Consider the following 13468-nt stretch of genomic DNA (forward strand, 5'->3'; position numbering starts at 1 on the left):
AAAGGACACCTTACACCGACTCCCCACAAAGATTCAAGTAGTGATACAGTCCTATTATGCGGACTTGTATTCCGTCCCGTGGCCCCAGACACCTACGGCAGACAAATGCCTGCTGGACCCCATCAGTGCATACCTTGTAGCACATACGTTGCCCTACCTCAGTAGGAACACGGCGGAACTGTTAGATGACCCTATATCTCCCGAGGAACTGGCCATGGCGGTAAAGTAAACTAAACCGGGCAAGAGCCGAGGCCCAGATGGTCTGCCGCTTGGCTACTATAAAACCTTTGTGGTCATACTCTACACACCGCTGTTAGCCACATACAACAAGAGAGGGCCACAGCTTCCCAAAACAATCCTTAGCAGCACACCTTACCATTCTCTCTAAAGAGGGCAAGGATGGGGAGCATTGTGGCAGTTATCAACACATATCACTTATAGATGGTGATCTTAAATTAATGCCCATAATCCTAGCCACCAGATTACAAATACACATTCCCACTCTGGTGCACCCAGACCAAGTGGGGTTTGTGCTGGGTAGGGAGGCGCAGGATAATACAATGCGTACCCTCAAATTGATGCTCGGACGATATATTCGGCTGCGGTGGCCATCTCCTGCTGTCTACGGACACGGAGAAGGCCTTCGACAGGGTCTGTTGGAAGTACTTATCCCAAACGCTAGCACAAGTCAGTTTGAGCCCCAAAATACTGGGATGGATTGCGGACCCCGACTGGTGGCAATCAGACACAACCCCGACATAACGGGAGTTACCGCAGGGAACATACATCAAAAGATAGCCACGTACGCGAATGTCTTACTCTTCTATGTCACAAACCCAGAGGTCCTAAAAGCATTTAACGACTTTAGCAAATTATCCAACCTAAAAATAAACTTCTCCAAATCGTTCATCCTAAATGTTAGTGTCCCCGAACATAGGGAAATCCCGATGCACCTTCACTACAACTTCCAATTGGCAACCCACAAAATTAGATACTTGGGCACTTGACTGACATGCAGAGAGGGAGATTTATTCAAAGAAGACTTCACCCCGATGCACACAGCGTTTCATACACGGCTGGGCAGTATCCAGGTGGTTAAGATGAACTTTCTCCCATGCCTCTTTTACTTGTTCCAGACCATCCCTATAGCGATCCCTCACAACTTTTTCACCTTCCTGCGCACGGCTCTCAGTCACTATATCTAGAATGGTAAAAGGCCCAGATTAAAATAATGGCAAATGATAATGTAGATTTAGTAGCTGTTACTGAGACATGGTATAATGAGAAAAATGACTGGGACATAGCAATACCAGGGTACTCTTTATATAGAAAAGACAGGGAAGGCAAGAAAGGGGGAGGGGTGGCCCTGTATGTGAAGGATAGAAAAAAATCTAGCCTATTAAATGTTAGTGAGGTGAACATAGAGTCTGTTTGGGTTACGTTAGAATTTGGTAATCACACAGTAACTCGTGTGGGTGTGATTTATATGTCCCCAGGACAAATAGACGAGTTACGTAATATACTAGTTGAGGAAATAGCTAAAATGACAATGAAGGGGGAAGTTATCATCATGGGTGTCTTTAATTTTCCTGATGTGAACTGGAAAACCAAAATAGCTGCTTGTGCCAGGAGCACACATATTCTAAACTCCCTACTGGGATTGTCTCTAAAACAAGTCATTGAGGAGCCAACTCGTAAAGAGGCCATGGTAGATTTAGTGTTAGCAAATGGAAATTTGGTATCAGATATTACTGTAGGTGAAAGATTAGGATCCAGTGATCATCAGTCAGTGTGGTTTAATATAAGAACAGTGACTGAGTCACACCACACACAAAAACAAGTTTTAGACTTTAGAAAAACAGACTTTTCTTAAAGTAGAATATGTGTAAAGGAGTCATTATCAGACTGGAGTTATTTAAATGGAGTCCATGGAGAAATGGGATTATTTAAAAGTTGCATTGCTGAAGGTAACAGGAAATTGCATTAGGCTTGTCTGTAAAAGCAAAAAATTCAAGAAACCATTGTGGCACTCCGCAGATGTGGCCAAAATAGTAAAAAACTAAAAGTTGGCATTTAGTAATTATAAAAGAAAACAAAGTGAGGAAGATAGACAGATCTATAAGATTAGGCAGAAAGAGGCTAAGCAAGTTATAAGAGCTTCCAAATCACACACAAAATTGCCCAGTGAGTAAAGAAGAGGGACAAACATTTTTTTTGTTACATAAATGAGAAAAGGAAAGTAAAACAAGGATTACTTAGATTAAAAACAAAAGAAGGAAGGTATGCAGAAGAGGATAAAGGTGTAGCTGACTGCCTCAATGAATATTTTTGTTCAGTATTTACAGATGAAAATGAAGGAGAGGGACCTCAGTTAGGAAAAAGGAGAAATTAGTCATTTATTACATGTGAGTTTACAGAGGAAAAGGTTCTATTTCAACTGTCAAAAGTAAAGACAAACAAGTCAATGGAACCTGATGGAATACACCCAACGTTATTAAAAGAGTTTAGTAGTATGCTAGCAAAACTATTAACAGATGTATTTAACCAATCATTGTTAACAGGAGTAGTCTCAGAATATTGGGAGTTAGAAACATAGTAGGGAAAAGTCTGGCAACTATAGGCCAGTAAGCCTTACTTCAGTAGTGAGGAAAGTAATGGAAACCATGTTCAAGGATAGGATTTTTGAACATCTAAAATAACATGGATTTCAAGATCAGAGACAACATGGGTTTACTTCAGGGAGATCATGTCAAACTAATCTTATTGATTTTTTTGATTGGGTAACTAAAATAATAGATCAGGGTGGTGGAGTAGACATTGCTTACCTAGATTTCAGTAAGACTTTTGACACTGTTGCACATAGAAGGCTTATCAATAAACTGCAATCTTTAAGTTTGGATTTCAATATTGTTGAATGGGTAAGGCAGTGGCTGAGTGACAGGCAACAGAGGGTTGTAGTCAATGGAGTATATTCAAAGTATGGGTTTGTCACCAGTGGGGTACTTCAGGGATCTGTACTTGGACCTCTTTAATATTTGTATTAGGGATATTGCAGAAGGTCTTGATAGTAAGGTATGTATTTTTGTTGATGATACTAAGATATGTAACAGGGTTGATATTCCAGGAGGGATAATGGCAAATGATTTAGGTAAACTAGAAAAATGGTCATAGTTGTGGCAACTGACATTTAAGTGCAAGATTATGCATCTTGGACGTAAAAAACCCAAGGGCAGAGTACAGAATTTTTGACAGAGTCCTAACCTCAACATCTGAGGAAAGGAATTTAGGTGTGATTATTTCTGATGACTTAAAGGTAGGTAGACAATGTAATAGAGGAGCAGAAAATGCTAGCAGAATTCTTGGTTGTAAAGGGAGAGGTGTTAGCAGTAGAAAGAAGGAAGTGCTCATGCCATTGTACAGAACACTGGTGAGACCTCAGTTGGAGTATTGTACGCAGTACTGGAGACCGTATGTCCAGAAGGATATTGATACTCTAGAGAGAGTTCACAGAAGGGCTACTAAACTGGTTCATGGATTGCAGGATATAACTTACAAGGAAAGGTTAAAGGAATGTAACATGAAGCATGGAGGAAAGACGAGACAGGGGGGATATGATAGAAACATTTAAATACATAAAGGGAATCAACACAGTAAAGGATGAGACTATATTTAAAAGAAGAAAAACTACTACAACAAGAGGACATATTCTTAAAATAGAGGGGCAAAGGTTTAAAAATAATATCAAGAAGTATTACTATACTGAGAGGGTAGTGGATGCATGGAATAACCTTCCAGCTGAAATAGTAGAGGTTAACACAGTAAAGGAGTTTAAGCATGCATGAGATAGGCATAAGGCTATACTTACTATAAGATAAGGCCAGGGACTAATGAAAGTATTTAGAAAATTGGGCAGACTAGATGGGCCGAATGGTTCTTATCTGCCATCACATTCTATGTTTCTATGTTTCTAAAAACGGTTGGTGTGGGGGTTCGTAACTCACCAAGATGGCCGCGTGAACTGATAGCTCCTGACAAGTGACCTACACTACAGCGATTAAAACAGCAATTTACACCCCAAACCAGCCTGATACGGGTGAATATACTATCCTACCCACATTAGCACACAAAACATCCCAAGAAAATAAACAGAACGTTACCATACACATTGTGGCCTTGTCCTCACCCCGATTACAAGATTCCAGGGAAGGAACCCAGAGGGCAGGAGTTTACTAGTAACATACAAAGCACACCAACGAAAATTAACTTTGATTGGCATACGGTTGCCACTGCAAAGGGACTGTGCTCCTACATGCAACTCGATTGCGGAGATGTCTACTGTCGATGGACAGATAAGATACCAAGATTGAGGGCTTAGGCCCTAGTTATATATTTGTTTGCAATACCTTTTTACCTATGCCTAGTTTTCAACTTACCAGTTATGCTTTAGGTTGTACCTCGACATAATAGGGGTCCTTTGCCACACAATGGAGTAAGTGGACCCCTCCCCCCGCCCAGCAGCTCAAAAGAGCCATGTTTTTGTCGTCCACAGTTGACGTCCCTTTGTACATAGTTATACTTTTTTTCTGTACTTTCTCCTCTTATATCCATCCCTTTTTTGTATATGGTCAACTTCTCAATCTCTGATAATGCGCGCTAGAGTGTGACTCACTAAGGGGCATATACGACATATAACAGGGCAGAAGCCTAAACGCCAACCCTTTCCCCAAGCATACTCCAGAGGTCCCCATACTGGAGAAGCATCTACCTGCGTTAACTTGGGAGAGCAGACATGAGAACCATGGGTCCACTCACTGATGGGAGCCCAGGGGTGGAGTAAGACAAAGGGTTGGGAACCCACAAGTTTTTAACGACCGGAAGGTGTACACACATACAACACACAAGCTGAGCTCAATCTCTTAGGCCAGACAAGAATTTATCTAATATAAGTTCACGTGAAAGAACAAAATCCCTAAAAAAAAAAAAATTACAAAAATAAGTCAAAAAGAAACCCCCCCCAAAAATAATAAAAATATAAAAAAAAATACAAAAAATAAAATGGTTGACTCCAGGTTGGAGAACGACAGGCACACTTTCCAACCTAAAATTGGCCTAATCTCACGGTCAGACCACGCCCTGATCACCTTATCACTACACCAGTGATTCCCTATGACAGGCTTAGGGTCCTGGAGACTTAGCAACACACTACTTTATGATACATCCATAGTAGAAACGGTTCGCAGAAGACCTGGTTGGCTATCTCAACATTAACTCACCTGATGACACAAACATAGAGAATTTCTGGTAAGGATACAAAATGGTCATTAGGGGAAGACTTATTAAAGCAGCTAGCTATGCAGAAAAAACAGAGACTCAAAATATACATGGAGACAATCAAGGAGCTCACCGAACTAACACAAAAAAACAAAATTGAGCCCTCCCCTGCAAACATAATTAAGCTTAGACTCTTGCAGGACAAGCTAAAAGAAATAGAATTAGCAAAAACCCCATACATGCTCTGAAAATTTAAACACAATTTTTTTGCACAGGGAAACAGACCAGGAGCTCAGCTAGCCTCCAAGTTACAGGCTTGCATGACTCACTCTAAAATAGCACACATTGTGTCCCCAAAGAAAAGGTAAAATCCTGAACCCTCAGGGTATCGTTAATGAGTTTGCCACATAATACAGTACATTATACAATCTGAGAGACAATCCTACCGTACATACACCACACACAGCAGATATTGTCATTTCCCAGGTACAATTGCAAAGACCCGCCACCTCCTCCCTCAGTGTTGAAGCCTGTAAGAGTTATGACAGATGCTGGAAGTCACCAAGACACACCAAAGCTTTATCCTTTTGTTATAGCGCGCTACGGGAATCCTTGCCAGATAAACCTTTCCCCTTTGTTAAGCCATGGCAGTTAGAAGTGAAATCGGAGTGCAACCTGACCCCACAAAAATGACTTGCCACGGTAAAAGCGCTGAACGGCCTTACCAAATGCTACTCACACGTAGAAACTAATAGGAAGCTTATTTATAGATGGTATCTCACACCACACAAATTACACAAGATGTACCCCATGACTTCCAGAACATGCTGGCATTGTGATCGGGAAGAGGGCAATATGACTCACATCTGGTGGTGTTGCCCAACTATTGCTCCATTCTAAAACTTGGTGGCTTGCACCATGAAGGGGGTGGGACTACAAGACATACAACCATCTACAAAAACATTCTTATTTCTGATATTCCCATACAGGTTACCCAACGCTTCCAAACAAATAGGAGAATTGATTATACTAGCAGCACGTAACTTGATTGCCCTCCACTGGAAACAACAATTTTGTCCCACTACAGCCCAACTCATGGAAAAAATCCACTTATTTTATACATACGAGTGCATAGCCATAGAAGCACCAAATGACAGTGACTCATTTCACACAGCGTGGCAACCATGGGCAGAGTGGTACACCAAAGAAAACATTGTTGCCTAGTAGCCTCTAGGAGGCCTACTAGACCCCCTTTGCCCTTTGTTTTTGGATACAAAAATGAAATGACTGTAATGATCATAGAGAGTTGACCCCTATCCCCACTTCCTTCTTTCTTTTCTGTATCCCTTTTCCCTTTCCTAGACATTATGTTGATATCTAATCATTCCGCACATCAACTAATTAAGAACACAAGGTCACAGAAGTCACAAACTTATGACTCATACACAGGCCAGTATGCACATTTATTTATAAGTCCGTTGGAAATGTTGATCAGTCGTGAAGGTATCCACAAGATCCTGAAAACACTGCCACACTGTCTGCTGACACAAGCGCCTCATTACATTGTATCACCTTGTGTCCTAATGTGTATCGAGCATACAGTCTATAATCTATGATCTACAAGTGGCTACTGGCATGCCATGTTAATGAATTGCGCGTGTAATTTCTTATAACTCCTCATGTTTCTCTTCTGTACCCCAATGTAATATTTGACTGGTGCTATTATTGTGATTTCCTGCAATGTACGTTTCTCATGTCTGTTCAAAAAGCAATAGAAACCTTCAGATCCTAAAAATAAATTGTTGTTGTTTGGTATATTAAGTGACAATGTGATGTCACTCCACAGAAATGGTAGTAGGTATCTACATGCACATAAGGATATCATGTAGGTCAAAAATGCACAGAAATTTAAGATTTTATAAAAAGCAGGTTAGACGAAACAGTTGTTGTTTGCCATTACAATTTAAGATTTTTTTGTTTTGTTTTTCAAAAAGTTTATTGTGTTTACAAATGTACATTATGGGGCAATACTTTCACAAATACAAAAGACTCAGTGCAAGGAAAGCAATTGTTCATATCAACATTACAGAGTTATATAGTAGCAGATTGAACTTGTCTCTGGCATTCATCTACATGAGCAGATAACGCTTGGGATTATGGTTAGGAACTGGGCCGTGAACCATTCTTAGAGATCTATAATGACCGACAATTTAAGTTTTTGTGTCATCACCCAACTTGATATAATGCATTTAAGAACTTTGGAGACCCTATTTGGAAAAGAGTAGAATAACATTTTCAACATCAATGTCTGAACTGCTTCTACATTTGATGCATTAACCAAATGAGATATCTTGCCAATGCTACTGATTTAATTATCACTGGGTATAAAAAATCTATTTGCATCTATTTACATATATATATATATATAGTACACAATCTATTTACATATATACATATATATAATATAAATAAAAGAAAATTATAGTTGATAAACAACCAATCACATACAACACCCAGTGATGAATAAAAATTGTATTCTTCACAATATGCTAAAGGTTAGATATTCACACATAGATGTCAATTATATATCACACAGGAATCTACAAATGATAGATATAGCCATATATAGTGTAATCCGTATATAAATGTGGGCGCATAAAGTGTAGAGCCGTACCAGGCTTTATATCAACAGCTTCTGGGTGCCAATACTGGCTACGATTATTCATCCACAGGAAGGTTTGGAGTAGGTCTCAAAACAAGTTTTTATTAGGTATAAAATACTTTATTAAAAATCAGGACATATGAAAGCAGTGTGTAAAAAACAGCATAAAAAATATATATACTCTGTCTACATCAACCACATATTAGTCCTCAAGATGTGCATAATATACAAGCTATTTACGTATATATGCATATTTTTTAGTTGATTAAAGACAGTAGTGGCATCTCCACTTCTAAAGATGTAAAAAACTCAAGTATGAGATGAAATAGGTTATTAATATAGTCCGTGTTTTATGATAATTATGTTTCACAGTATAACAACTGGTCACTTCAGGATAGATATGCAGTCAATTATTATGGTATTTATATTATATTATTATATAATTGCTAGAAAGTACACTTTTTCAACTTTATTTTTTTTCCTCCAGTTGGATAACCCTGATGAACAAGCTGCTCAAATAAGAAGAGAATTAGATGGTCGTCTTCAGATGGCAGATCAGATTGCAAGGGTGAGTACTTTTTCAGATATTTTATTGAGAATTGTCATGGCCCCTAAATATTCATATTAGATTAATGGGTTAGAGGAAATGTTTTTTTTTTTTATCAGGGATGGGTCAGTAGTAAGAAATGTTTTTATTTAATATCCCCAGAGTTCTAGGAAGTCATACATTCTGTCTGACAATGTGTTAATTGAAAGTAAATTTCAATGTAAATATATTGTGAATAATTCCTCATATTTTCAGCAAATTTGTATAGGTTAAATTCAAAATGGTTAGCAGTATAGAGCATATGAAGCAAATTCCAGACTGAATTTTAGAACAGATAAAATATTAGAAGGGGAAATGAAAAGTCAGAGTGTATGTATATGTAAGTGTTTCCATGTATGTATGAGTGAGTGGCTCAATAGAGAGATTTTGCGTGGTTACGCTTGGCTTTCATAGTGCCATATGCGAGCGTGCATCTATGTGATTAGCAACATCGGGATTGGATTCATTTGTATGGTATGCTCTGGCTGTGTCAGGAAAGATAGGCACAGCAGATAAATTAAAATATAAAAATGATTGAGAATTAAAAACAAAAATTACAACTCAGGCAGGGTTATTCTAATCATCTGGTGAATCAGGTGAAAATTACCAAATGCTGACCGCAATGACAATTCTCAAATTTACTAAAGCCAAATACAGTTAGCCTGAGGGAATCTGTAGCAATTATCCTAATGCATTTGGTGTCTGGATGAAAACCAGTGTTTTCTTTACAAAGTATAGGATTCGTAAGTACCATTACTAATAAAATTCATTACCAAATGCCACTGTCAACAGGGCCGGTGCAAAAGTATTTTGTGACCTAGGCAAGATGAGCTACTTTCACCACCCCACAAAAAAAAAAATGCCAACTTTGTGTGCCTCTTTCTTCCCCCAGACCCTTTGTGTGTCTCTTTCTCCCCAACCCATTGTGTGTCTCTTTTTCCCATTCCCTAGCTCCTCTGTGTGTCTCTTCCCACCAGCCCTCCGTGTGTCTTTTTACCCTTTCCCCCTTCTATCTGCCTATTCCAACCAGCCCTCTGTGTGTCTTTATCCCCCCGCCCTTCTGTCTGCCTCTTTGTTCCCCTCCTACCCCTTAGTGTGTCTCTTTGTCAACCCTGCATCTTTTTGTCCTATCCAGCCTCTTGTCTCTTTGTTCCCCCAGGCCCTCTGTGGGCTCCAAATATATTTAAATCCGGCTTGGGATTTTGGTCCTGATTTCAGACATCTGGTAACATTCATTCAGAGCCTCAATTGCAAAATCCAGACATTGCTGTATAGCATGAACAATGTCCGGATATTGCAGCCTGAATGGCCCTGTATGCAGACAGATGACTTTACCCCATTCTGTACAGAGCCATTCGGACTCTGAATAACCCTGTTATTTTGTTAGCCATCATTTGCGCACAAAAACCTGATGTGACAGGCTCCCCTTAACATTTTTTATTTTCTGTTTGCAGATGCTTATGATCATATGCTCATGAAGTACTACTGTGCTACAACTAACTGGACCCAGTAGACTTAATTATTTTAAACCCATTCCTTCACCACAGCGGAAAATGTATTTATTTAATTAGGCTGTGACTGGTGTAAATGCCAGCTATAAACAAGAGATCATAATGTTTAGCCGGTGCTAATAAAGAGTTTATTTTTAGATCAGTGATGTTATATGAGTTATATATATAGATCAGAAATTCAAATTAGCACCTTGTAGCTTGTCAAGGATTTTGTCTGCAGTCTGTTTTCATTTGCATCAAGATCCGTTAATTTCACGCAGACCTGTTAACAGCTCAGACTACTTGATGTAATCTCTCCATGTGGCTGATCTGTCTTCTCTTAGGCCTGATTTGCAGTGGATTTATATTTTCTTAGTGTTTATACATCTGTAATATTTCCGACAGATTACCCTGAGCCTTAAAGAGGCCACTGATCTTAAAAAATATATATTTGTAGTTTTTGTATAAGTACAGTTAATTTCACAAAGTCATATGAATTTTTTGTTTCAAATATGTTTATGTATTTTTACCATATAAATCTGGCAGAGCTTGCACTATAGGGGGCAAGTGATTTTTTTAACTAAACACAGTGCTCTCTTTTATATGTGCTAATGATGAAATAGATATAGGAGATGTTAACTAATTTTTTTAAAAAAGGACACTATAGTAACCAAAACAACTTTAGCTTAATAAAGCAGTGTTGATGTGTAGATCATGCCCCTGTAGTCTCACTGTTCAATTCTCTGCCATTTAGGAGTTAAATCATTTTTTTTATACAGCACTTTAATGTTATGTCATCTAATGTTTATACTTCCCTTTATTGTAAATTCTGTTTATTTTAGAGTTTCTTATCTCCTGCTTTGTTAACAGCTTGCTAGACCTTACAGAATCCTCCTGTGTATGATTTAAGTAAAATTTACAGAGCAGGAGATAAAAACACCTGGAGTAAGTTAACATCTCAATGAAAACCAATGCTTTATTTAATGCAGACTGCATCAGGCACAGCCAGGGGAGGTGTGGCTAGGGCTGCATAAACAGAAACAAAATTATTTAACTCCTAAATGGCAGTGAATTACAGAGGCATGATCTACATGCAAAAACTGCTTCATTAAGCTAAAGTTGTTTTGGTGTACCTTAAGTTAAAGGTCTATCACTGTGACACTTCTGAACACTGTTCTTCAAACAGTTGTCTATTGCTCTCTGAGTTGGGCAGTTATGGATAGTAAAACAAAGGTTTACCAGGTGCCGACTCATCGTAGACTCTTCGTCCAAGGGTTGATTTGTACTTTCCAAGTTGATTATAGAAGACGTCTTTATTACTGTATGGAAGCCTAACACACATTGTTAACATCAGACATAGTATTGAGTGGCAAGATGGAGGCTTCACAGGTGGTGTACCATAGGAACATGTAGCCAGATGTAGCAAAAATTGGGAGGAAAGACAAGGATCTTATAAGGGGTTCTACATGCAAAGATTACAGACATCAAAGGAACTAAATTCTAAACAAAGAGAGAATCAGTTTATATTGTATCTATGCTACTTGTGACTTACTGGTTGCTGGTTAAAGTACTTCTCCAAACATCATGACCTACTTCAGTGTTTTGAAATTCCCATGGTGCCTTCTCAAGGACCTGGCATGTGCAGCCATGTAGTACAAAATAATACACATACTGAAATATTTAATGTTTCTGACAAGGTGTAACTCCCTCTCAGAAGTGTCATTAGTCAGCATGGAGTGAAAATTTTGGGCTGGCTAATGTCAATTATATGCATATTCCTTGAACAAACCTTCATTCATTGGCGCTCAATGAATAACAGGCAGGATCTTCAGCCGGGTTTTGCAGTTCTGCAGAAGTCAGATGCCGTTCAGCTGGCATTGAGGGAGGCTCAGCACCATAACCAGACGGCTGTAGTGGTTATGATGTTTGGAGTAACCTTTTAAAAATCATAAATTGCAGTAAAAATAAGCAAGCTTCTTCTTTTTTTTTATTCTACTGACACATTTCCTGTAAAAATAAAAAAATAAAAAATAACACCAAAACAAACTGTAAAGACAAAAATAGCAATTTTGTGCATAGCTTTGTAGATATGCGTTACCTGTATAAAGAACAATTTTACTCAAGTATTTATCGCAGATATATTAAAATAGCATGAGCCGTTTGTGAACATTTAGCATTTTTTGTCTATTGATACTTTCCGATGTGATTCTTTAATTCTTTTCGACACAATAATAAAAGCAAAATGCTTCTTTTTTAAAACTTGCACAAGGTTACAAACCCTTAAATGACGCAACTTTTAGGGAAAAATAATCCAAATAGGAACACATTAAAAACTCTGCTGTCTTATAGAATAATCTCAGTAGTACTCAAACCTGCGTTTGGGAATAAAGATTAAAAAACTGCCAACTCATGGTGACAACAATAATTTAGATATAGCTATAATGTATTAATAGTTGCCTTGATAAAAATAGACATCTCAACAAAATGGAAATGCAATCTCCATTCACAGATCATACTGCCCAGGTTAAATCTGTAAAAATGAATAACTCATGCATGAGTAAGCACATCATAATACTCAATCAGAGAACACAATCCAGGCCTTTTGCTGTGCAAAAAGCACACTGTGCAAATTTCTGTTCTAGGAATAAAAGTCATGAACATCCTGTTAGTGAGATCATGAATCCATTTGTGAAATTGGAGTATTCACATTAGACATTTTGAAATGAGAGTGGTTTCCATTAATGGATACCTTGCTATTAGCTGGCCCATATAAACCCTAGGGATGTTGACCTGTGGCTCTTGATGTTTAGATGGCCTATGACTTCTTAGAGAGAATTATGGGAGTTGGATTTCCGCAACAACTGGGTGTCTAGATTCCAAGCAGTCTTTTACTGAACCAATTGTATTTAGAATTCTGTGCCATGTATAATACACATTTTCCTTGTTGATGAATTGCAGTTTTAGGGTAATGAAATGTGCCACTTGTAGTTGAAGCAATATCTCGGAATCTGGGCATTAGAGAAAATGGACATATGGCAAGCAATGGCTAATTAATAAGTATTATTAGTATCGATCATTATTATGATAAACGCATTGTCTAATAACTTTGCTATATCCACAGGAACGCAAATTCCCCAAATTTGTCTCCAAAGAAATGGAAAACATGTACATCGAGGAGCTGAAGTCTTCTGTTAATTTACTTATGGCAAATTTGGAGAGCATGCCAGTGTCCAAAGGAGGATCTGAATTTAAGCTGCAAAAGCTGAAACGCAGCCATAACACATCCATCATAGACATGGGAGAGGAGAATGAGAATCAGCTCTCCAAGTCTGACGTTGTCCTATCTTTCAGCTTAGAGGTGAGTTTAGGATTGGAGCATTCAATTGAGAGTTAACGCTTTTTAACTCTTAAATCCCGCCTCTCATAATATTGTAAAGCACTATGGAATCTGTTGGCGCT

The 13468-nt window shown here is 38.4% G+C and overlaps 1 protein-coding gene across 19 annotated transcripts in view; it reads left to right on the forward strand.

The window, feature by feature from the left end:
* CADPS (calcium dependent secretion activator) overlaps positions 1-13468 on the forward strand; it is a 403228-nt gene that overhangs the window by 156135 nt on the left and 233625 nt on the right. For all 19 annotated transcript variants that reach the window (XM_063426846.1, XM_063426840.1, XM_063426847.1 and 16 more), the window contains exons 4-5: positions 8421-8501; positions 13131-13367. In XM_063426846.1, coding sequence (XP_063282916.1) covers positions 8421-8501; positions 13131-13367 — 318 coding nt within the window. The remainder of the gene's footprint in view (positions 1-8420; positions 8502-13130; positions 13368-13468) is intronic.

This window comes from Pelobates fuscus, chromosome 7, assembly GCF_036172605.1.
Source record: "Pelobates fuscus isolate aPelFus1 chromosome 7, aPelFus1.pri, whole genome shotgun sequence".
Taxonomy (NCBI): Eukaryota; Metazoa; Chordata; class Amphibia; order Anura; family Pelobatidae; genus Pelobates; species Pelobates fuscus.